Source organism: Pistacia vera, unplaced genomic scaffold (genome assembly GCF_008641045.1).
Source record: "Pistacia vera cultivar Batoury unplaced genomic scaffold, PisVer_v2 Contig223, whole genome shotgun sequence".
NCBI classification, from domain to species: Eukaryota; Viridiplantae; Streptophyta; class Magnoliopsida; order Sapindales; family Anacardiaceae; genus Pistacia; species Pistacia vera.
Window position 1 is genome coordinate 242,349 of NW_022196028.1, and position 9,862 is coordinate 252,210.

At 35.7% G+C, this 9,862-nt stretch overlaps 2 protein-coding genes across 2 annotated transcripts; both read left to right on the plus strand.

The window, feature by feature from the left end:
• Positions 1-1,560: 1,560 nt before the first annotated feature.
• On the plus strand, positions 1,561-2,131 carry LOC116130646 (S-norcoclaurine synthase 2-like). The gene is made up of 2 exons (XM_031416381.1): positions 1,561-1,744; positions 1,836-2,131. The coding sequence occupies exons 1-2, from the start codon at positions 1,561-1,563 to the stop codon at positions 2,129-2,131; spliced, it is 480 nt and encodes a 159-aa protein (XP_031272241.1).
• A 5,418-nt stretch (positions 2,132-7,549) lies between these two features.
• On the plus strand, positions 7,550-7,992 carry LOC116130648 (S-norcoclaurine synthase 2-like). Its single transcript, XM_031416382.1, has 2 exons — positions 7,550-7,622; positions 7,697-7,992. The coding sequence occupies exons 1-2, from the start codon at positions 7,550-7,552 to the stop codon at positions 7,990-7,992; spliced, it is 369 nt and encodes a 122-aa protein (XP_031272242.1).
• The last annotated feature ends 1,870 nt before the right edge of the window (positions 7,993-9,862 follow it).

The window sequence follows — 9,862 nt, forward strand, 5'->3', positions numbered from 1 at the left end:
CATCTTGTTATGGCGGGATCACTGGCTACCGTAGGGACCTTTGTGTGACTTGCTCCCTCTTAGGATTTTGACTTCTACTGGTTTGCCATGGGATGCTTGGGTTTCAGATATTATTCGAGATGGTTCGTGGGATTTTCCTTCGAGTAGTGCAAATCTTCAGCATATCTGGGACTATATTACAGTGTAGCCTTCAGTGGGTCATCCTGATCATCTTGAGTGGAAGAGTACTCGTCTGGACGATTCTCTATTGATTCAACCTGGAATGTGTTGCGGGACAAACAGGTTGTGAACTTGATTCATCACTTCTTGTGGTTTCTAGGGCATATTCCACGCCACTCTTTCATTATGTGGTTTGCTTCACTCGGTCGGCTTCGCACCATGGATCGGCTCAGCTCTCATGGTGTCATTACATCCTTCCTGTGTGTTTTGCGTAGGTTGGCTACAGAGACCCATGGCCATTTGTTTTTCAGCTGTGACTTCTCTAGTTATGTCTGGCGGGAGGTCACTACCAGGACACTCTCTACATGGCCTACTCTCTCTTGGCTCCCTTTGCTCTAGTGAGCTAGCTTGCATCTTAGACGTAAAGGGGACTTCAGACACCTTCTTTCCTGGTTAGTCCTTTCAGCTACAGTTTATTTTCTATGGCTTGAACGGAATAACCGTGTGTTTCCTCAGCACTGTAGCTCCCGCAGAGATATGTTCTTAGCTATTTATGATTTAGTCCAGGCCAAGATATTGGGTTTAGCACCCAAGTATGAGATCTCGACCCAGCTTCGTGTGATTTGGCATTTTCCTGATTAGCTTTGTGGGGAGCCTGCATGCTCTTTATGCCGGTTTGTGGCTTTGTGGTTTATGGCATCTTCCTGATTTATTTTGTGGGGAGTCTGCGTGCTCTTTTATTCCAATTTGTGGCTTTGTGGTTTTTTTTCATGTGTTTTCTTGACTGAGTTTTATCAGTCTTTCTCTTGGGGTATGCCCCTCGTTTTTGTACATTTTTTGTCTCTTTTATAAAATTCTTACTGTTCCAAAAAAAAAAAAAAAAAAAAAAAAAAAACTATTATGTGATATTATTATGACTATATGAATTTTAGTTTAATTAAATATTTAAAAAATTATTGATAAATTAAATCGCAGTTTGCTAATGAGAATACGAGATCCGATTTTAATGAGAATCGCATTCTTTGAGTAATTATTTATAGTAATAAAAAATAAATAATTGGGAAATCATAGTATTGTAAATTTATATATATTGAGGGATAAATTCATGGTTGAGCTGTTAAGAATGTTTTAGATTATGGAAACATGACAGATAAGAGTTAAAGGTCTACACTTCAATTCATGGTTGACTTTACTTGATAATAATATTTAAAATTATGAATTGATTTTTTAACTTAAAAAATCAGATGAATATTTTGATACAGGATACGCACTACCGGATGCTATTGGTAAACGTTGGCTCTCTCCCATCTAGATTTATTGACTCTTCTTCAAATAAACCATTATAAATACCTAGCACAACGATGAACCAATCCATCGAAAACCAAAATTCATAACATCAAAATGCATGGCCTTGTTGCGGCGAACACGGTGGCGGCTGCATCGGCTTGTTCGGTGTGGGATGTCTACGGCACTCTTCAAGTCCTCACTATTATAAATACATTTCTACCAAATGTGCTTGGAACTGTTAAAGTCCTTGAAGGTGATGGACATGTTGGCACACTTCTAAACGTTACATTTCCACCAGGTAATTAAATTAATTCATATTATTTATCAAACATTAAATTTGAGTTACTGAATATTAAATATTGAATATTTCTGTTTCGTTTTTGTTTCAGGAACTCCTGGAGTTGGTTATATGAAAGAAATGATTACAAAGGTTGATAATAAGAAGCGTGTGAAGGAAACAGAAACCATTGAAGGAGGATTTATAGCATTGGGCTTCAAGCGTTATATAACTCAATACAAAATTATTGAGAAAAATTCTACATCAAGTATTATAAGATCAACAATAAAGTATGAGCTTGATGATAAGTTAGCAAATCTTACTTCTCTAATAAACACCAAGCTAGTTGAGACACTTGCAGAAACCGTTGGGAAGTATCTAACTGAGAAGACACCTCCTCCTTATTAGAATCTGCAAAAAGAGTTTATTGTTGATGTGGCAATATTATCGGATTGATAATGATATTAAAATAAAAAATAGAAGATGATATATCATGTGTTCTTAATTAAGAAAAAATAATTTTTGTGGGGTTTGGCTATTGTATTTTACTGTACAAGCGTATTTTATAAATTTTACCTTTATATACCAGATGCGAGTACTTCATCATTTATACCACAAATCAATGACTTTATATCAGTTTTAAATTTATTTTCTCTCATCTATTTTATCGGATATGCTCCAATGGCAACACTCAATCATTTGTAATTATCCCATGACAACCATAATAACTATTTTACTTTTTATATATAATTTTCTAATATAATTTATTAATATTCATTTGAATATGTTTACATATATCAATATGAAAACGAAAATGTAAGCGTATAGAATGAACCCCGTATATATGGACTTGATTAAGTAAATAAATAAATAAAAAGAAAGTAAACCTCACTAATGTTCCCAAGACCTAGTGTTTTGTAGCATAGCTTAAGAAATTATGTTTGACAATATATATAAGGTGCGACTAACATATGACTTCTCTGCATGATCTAATAAAGTACTGATATATCAAGTTTTTTTAACAAAATGATTCTAATATATTCTTTCTTAAACAAAAATTTAGATTACAGTGAACAGTATCTGTAATGTCTCCTTTTCAAATTCGAAGTATTCGATTAACATATTAGCATTATATCATTCCACAAGTTCCTATCATAGTTTCTTAGATTAGAAGTCTTTTTCTAATGGGATATTAACTCTTAATAGGATGGGAATCCTTGTTTCTTAGTATTCTTTTCACCTAGGATTAGGTTGAACTATTATCCTATTTACATTAAATTTATTTCTTTTATGTATACACATTTATTTAGAATTCTTATCCCTTCAGGACTTGGGGTTCCTAAAATCTTAAGATTAGAGTATTATAAACATGTGATGTATTGAGTCTTTTGTAAGACTTGGTTAAGAGGTTTTGGGTAGCTCCTAAGTAGAAAGAGATCCTTAATATTGTATTTGTCTCTTGTTCTAGTGAAGTAAATATTTTTGTTTGTGCCCCTGGATGGAGGCATATTACTGAACCACGTAAATCTTGTATGTTTTCTTTTTTCTTCTCTATTTCTTCTTTGATATTCCTTCCTTGAGTGTTCTAATTAAACCTATTGGTTGTGTGTTTGACCAAATATTTTGTAACAATTGGCATCAAAGCCTAGGTAGAAATTATCAAAACAAAAGACCAGTGTTTTAGGGTCTATAATTAAAGATGGCGTCCAGTTCCACCAAATTTGAGGTGCCAAGATTCAATGGTTCTAAATTCGAATTATGGAAGTTGAAGATGCGAGCGACCCTTGTGAAGGATGGATGCACAATTGCTCTAAAAGGAATGGAGGCGAAGCTAGAGGAGATGTCTGATGAAAAATTCAAGGAGAAAGATGAGTTGGCCATGAAATATATTTATGTTGCATTGGATGAGGTAGTTTTATTCAACGTATCTGAAGAAACTAAGGCAAAAGGTTTATGGGACAAACTGCAAACAATAAGGGAAGTCTACGTTAAATAGGATCTTTCTACAAAAGCAACTATACAACCTAAGAATAGAGTAGAGGGCCTCTTTGCAACAACACTTGAAGCCAGAGGAGGTGTTTGATGAAAAATTCAAGGAGAAAGATGAATTAGCCTTGGCAGATATTTATGTTGCCCTGGATGAGGTAACTTGATTCAACGTATTTGAAGAAACTATAGCAAAAGGCTTATGGGAGAAATTGAAAACAATATACAAAAGAAAATCTATATCACTTAGGATATTTTTTACAAAACAACTATACAACCTGAAGATGGGGGATGAGGCCTCTTCCAACAACACTTGAATGGCTTCAACACCCTAATTAGTGAATTAATGGCTATTGAGGTGAAGATTGATGAAAAAGAAGAAGCTGCTTTGTCGCTTTGTTCTCGATCTGATTCGTGGGATACCTTAGTCATGAACATCAATGAAGATGTAGATACTACTTATGAATTAGTAAAAGCTTTGTTACTCATTGAAGAGATGTGTTTGGAAACCAGAAGGCGATTTGTTAAATGATGCAATGTCGTGGAGGTTAGACCTACAAAAAGAGCAGATGAAAGTAAATATCAATCTAGATCAAAGTCCAATGGCAAAAGCAAAGCGAAGAGTTAGAATTGTAGAAAAAGGGGCCAAGTTGAGGAAAGATTATGGATTGAAAAATACAAACAAGAAAATCCCAAGTTTGATCTACTAGCATCAAATTCAAATAGTTCATAGGTAAATATTGTTGAAGTTAAAGATTCATATGAATATGGAGAGTTGTTGTCAATAAATTCGCAAGAAGGTATAGAATATCGATGGGTATTAGATTTAGTTGCTTCATTTCATATGACAACGCATAGAGATTGGTTTTAGACTTATAAGTCATGTGGGGGTACTACTTACTCTTGACGAGCTTCTGGCTAAGGCTGTTAGCGAGCTTTCTACTCATTGACATATGGCGGCCATTTGATAGAATTTGGCCAAGCTTACATGGTCTTCGCTCTGGAGCTCTTTCCACAGCTCCCTCTGCGTCCTTATATATGCTATTGGCAAAGTGCGGATCGACTCTTCAAGTGCATCCTCGACATTCATTTGTTCATTTTGGAACCTCATTAAATACGATATTAGAGTTTCATCTCTTTCCTAACGAATATTGCTCAAACAGCTGAGCGACATTGCGAATTGTCTCCTCACTTGGAATTATAGTAGATACAGCAAGGTGAACTGTTGCCAATACTGTATTGGATTTGCCTTGAGCCTTTTGTACCACCTCTTGGCATCTCTTACTAAAGTGATCGCAAAACAACGGCATTTCGCCAAGACATAGACTTGATGTAGCTCCATCAAGTCGTTAAAAGAGTCAAGGTGGTCTCTGGGATCTCTCTTCTCATGAAACTTTCTCTTTGGTGCCTTGGAGAGAGGGGCTTGACGAACTTCCTCTGTGAATGGAGAACTCACTATCCCTTTCGCCGCATTGTTCTGGCAGGCTCTTAGATCATCAAGCATTTTTTGCACACGATCTAAATCCTCCTTATGAGGAATACTCTGGCTGCAGGCTTTGTTCAACCTTACCTCGAGCAGATGAGTTCGGAGATCCGTTGCTTATGAGACTCCTCTATCGTTCACATTGATGCCTGAGGTAGAGTCATGATGGTTGGGTTGGTAGGTGCTATCATACTCATCAGTGCGTTTTTTGTGGTGTTAGTTAAAACCAAAATGTTGGTCATTGCCAGATTGGCGTGTGTGACTCATCTCGCGAGCTTGTGAGGATGGAGCCCACCTTTGGCGTGGGTTAAAACTGGCATGCTAGCGTTAGGGATATCATTGGGTAGGTCAAGCATCCATTGGGCGACCGTTGCCTTCATTCTTTCCCATGGGTTGTTTTGCCCAGTCGCATCCTGACGTTTGTTTGCCTGCAAGACCCACGCTCGTGAGCGGAATCTACCTTGTGGTGTTAGGGCTGTCAGTCGCTCCTTGGTGTCGATGAACTAGATTGGTCACCAGTTGAGTTCTGACCTATTGGGGTAACCTGCATGAAGCGTGGCTGGTCGAGGTTCTAGGGGGCCTGTTGTTGATCCCTTGATTCAGCCACGTTTTGTTGCAGTGCCTGTGCAACCATTGTTCTTATCATTTCCACCAACTGACCATTCTCGGGATTCGACTTCCCTATCCCCTGCAAATTCGTGACCTATTGCCCTGGCGGCATTGGTGATCGACTTGAAAGAGCAGTCTAATGCACCTCCTGATTAGTGGTTTCCACGTTGTCGTGGTATCCGGTGTTATTCTTTGATCTAGTACGGGCCATTTGAATTTTCAGATGATCGGGTCACTGAAATAGATTTTTAGAAATTTTGAAATTTGGCAGAGGCCCTGCTTCCAGTGTCAAAATGTTGATGCAAAAAATTCACCAACTAGGGCGATCTGATTAACCTTGACGAAATTAGAATCGATGTGGACATGATTACGGATAATCAGCAAAGTAAAGGATATGGGAGCAATAATGTAAATGACACAAAAGGTTTTTAAAGTGGTTTGGCAAGTTTAGATCTTGAGCCTACGTTTACTATTTTTCTTATTTTCTTTGAGAGCTTAGAAAAAAATAGTATAATTCCTAGAACAATTTTCTAACCCTTGTTCCATCGTTGGAAGGGGTTTATATACAAGTTTTGTATAAAGGAAAGAGTAAAATTAAAGGAATTACAATTAAGATTGAAATGTAATTTTGATATTCTCGCGATTGAGCGCTAAGATCGTGCTATTATTGTTTTGATCTAATCTCTTCCGAAGTATCCGGGATTTGAGCTTATCTATGATTTATTTGAACAACTGTCGAGGTTGGTCGCGACTAGCTTATGCTGGGTCGGACAATTGTTTGAGCCAAACTGATTCCCGGTCAGACTCTAACCTCGCGAAACTCTGACTTCTTCGAGCTTAATGGAAAAATCACATACAACACACATCATTAATTGAAAATAATCATACACCTAATTAGGGTCATTATACAAATAGTCTCATCTTCTAAATTCTAAGATTAAGATTATACAAGGAGTGATGAAAGAGCCTCCTTGCTTTTTAATTCAATTTTGTTTAAAGACGGATGAACACAATCCTAAAAATATATAAATAAAGCCCTCTTATTACGACCTCTTTCACAGCACAAAAAGAGTCTTAGTGAAAACTTATAAGAATTTTTTGAAGTGTTGTTTTCTCCTTGCAATCCTAAGAATCAAGATTTTATTCAATTCAATTGAAATATGTAAGATTAACTTAAAAAATTGACAAATGGGGCTTAGAAAGAAGTTAGTCGGCTCAAATATAACATCGCTCTTTTTTTATTGTTTTTTAAAACACCTCTTTAGTTGGCTCTCCTGACGTTAGGACTGATATTGTTTAAAAAAAAAAAAAAAAAAAAAAAAAAAAAAAAAAAAAAATATTTGACCAAGGTTATAGCCCGGGTCTACTATATTCTGGTTCATCCCCTGCTTAAAGAAAATGTCTTTGACGAGGCAAGTGTTTTGTCCTTAAAAAAAACAAAAAGTCTAGCTTGGTGAAGAAAATTCTTGGCTACTCTTAGATATTACATTTCTGATTGATATTATTTAAAATGATATTTTATAAACAACGTTGGCTCTTTCCCATTTAGATCTATTGACTCTTTCTTCAAACAAACTATTATAAATACCTGCCACAATAATGAACCAACCCACCAAAATACCAAATTCAGAACATCAAAATGCACGTGCTTGTTGCAGCGAATACGGTGGTGGCTGCATTGGCTTGCTCGGTGTGGGATGTCTACGGCACCCTTCAGGTCCTCACAATTATAAGTACATTTCTGCCAAATGTCTGGAACAGTAAAAGTGCTTGAAGGTGATGGACATGTTGGCACACATCTAAACGTTACATTTCCACCAGGTAAATTATATTATTTATCAAACTTTTATTTGAACTACTGAATATTAAATGTTCTTGTCTGGTTTTTGTTTTAGGAACTCCTGCAGTTGGTTATATGAAGGAAATGGTTACAAAGGTTGATAACAAGAAGCGTGTGAAGGAAACAAAAACCATTGAAGCAGGATTTATAGCACTGGGCTTCAGTCGTTATGTAACTCAATATAAAATTATTGAGAAAAATTCTACATCAAGTATTATAAGATTAACAATAGAGTATGAGCTTGATGATAAGTTAGCAAATCTTACTTTTGTAGTAAATACTGAGATAGTGGAAACACTTGCAGAAACCGTTGGAAAATACATGACTGAGAAGACACCTCCTCCTTATTAGCATTTGCAAAAGGATAATGATATTATCAGATTGATAATGATATTCAAATAAAAATGATATTTCTAGGCTTTTCTATATATTATATTGTATTCTATAAGTCTATTCTGTAAGTGTTATGTATTTAGTTTATAACTTTCATTTTTTGAATTTACAAACTTTTACGTTGATATGTTGTATTTTAATAAAAAACTTATATTTGGGGTTACCTGGACCTTGCTTTTCCTTTGTTTAGTTACCAACCTAAAAGCAACATAAAGATTATACTCAGTTTAGAGTAAATTAGCAGTCCTAGTTTGTGATATTTTGGTACTACACGCAAAGATGTTTGAGTGTTGCCATTGGAACGTATCCGATTGAATAACTCTATGAAAAATTTCACCTGATTTTTAAATATTATTATCAAGTCAACCCCACTGAGAATTTAGTTTAATTAAGTTTTGTAAATTGTTTTTGGAAATAAGCATGATGAAGGTTTTAAAATTTAAAAATCTAAAATTTACAAAAATTAAAAAAAAAAATTAGTATGTTTTAAAATTTAAAAACTTCTTTTGACAATGTTTGGCCACTGTAGGCAAACGTTGTTATTGTCACCTCCACCACCGACATCCTCGAGTAGATTACCTCATGGTGATCTCAGTGGTGCCAATGGTGTTGCTGGACTTGCCGTTGATGATGATGATCATCTACCATTAGTGGCTACCAAATTAAGTGAAAACTCCAAAATCGAAGAAAAACTGGTGTAGTTGCCGAAGACAACTTGAGAAAATTCAACATGTGAAAAAAATTACAATCACTCACACTCAGTAAACTTTCTCGCACCGAATAACAAAAGAATTATTACACCCAAGAGAATTTCCCACACAAATTCTCTAACTCGAAGCTTAACACAAACCTTTCTAATTTTCTTCTCCTTTGGATACTCTTCCCTTTTTCTCTGGGATAGATAAAACCCTAACCAATGCTTTCTATTTATAGCCTTCAAGAGTGAACCATAGCCACACATTTCACTTGGCTAAATCTCCACCACTTATTTAAAGAGCATGAGCCAACTCACTTCTTAGGCCATACTTAGGCTTTGATAATGGGCCTAATCCATGAAGGAATTGAAGAGAAACAAGAAAACAGAGAGCAAAATGGGAGAATCTGTTTCAACTGAAGAGAAACGAAAACTTTACTTAATGAATTAGTTACAGGACTTAACAATATACATACACATTATTAAGCCAAAACACACTGCATTTACACTTAGTCTGATATTTTGCAGACACACCCCCAAGGTTACACAAGTCTGATATTTTGCAGACACAACCCCAAATATACTTCATATCTTCCCTTAAACCAAACTACTACATTGCCTCTATATTTCATATCTTCCCTTAAACCAAACTACTAAACAACCTTCTCAGCATTCTCACAAAAGACTCCTTATTTGCTCTAAATGGCAATATTTTTTGCTCAAATATGCAGCTCACCAACTTAACAATTAAACATAACAATCAAGCAAATCTACTGAATTTGCAACTTCAAATCTACTCAAAAAAGAAAAATCTGCAGCATAACATATTCACACCTTGCAGAGATCCTATCAACATAATACAACTTCTCTATAGACACCTAATTAGCATACCATAGGAAAAAGAAAATCTGCAGCACAATACAACTCAAAACTGCTCAAAAAGCAAAATCTGTAGCATACCACATTCACGCCTTGCAGAGACCATATCAACACAATACAACTTCTCTGCAGACACCTGATTAGCATACCATAAAAAGGATCTTATTAGCATACTACAACCTCACTCATTCTCACAGCAGACTTCTATCAACACAACATGATCTTATCAGCATACCACATTCACACATTCTTACT

Excerpts from the sequence above, each read along its gene's own strand:
- LOC116130646 (XM_031416381.1), top strand. The coding sequence starts at position 1,561 with ATGCATGGCCTTGTTGCGGCGAACACGGTGGCGGCTGCATCGGCTTGT. Across the intron at positions 1,745-1,835 it reads AAACGTTACATTTCCACCAG|GAACTCCTGGAGTTGGTTAT; the intron begins GTAATTAAATTA and ends TTTTTGTTTCAG.
- LOC116130648 (XM_031416382.1), top strand. The coding sequence starts at position 7,550 with ATGTCTGGAACAGTAAAAGTGCTTGAAGGTGATGGACATGTTGGCACA. Across the intron at positions 7,623-7,696 it reads AAACGTTACATTTCCACCAG|GAACTCCTGCAGTTGGTTAT; the intron begins GTAAATTATATT and ends TTTTTGTTTTAG.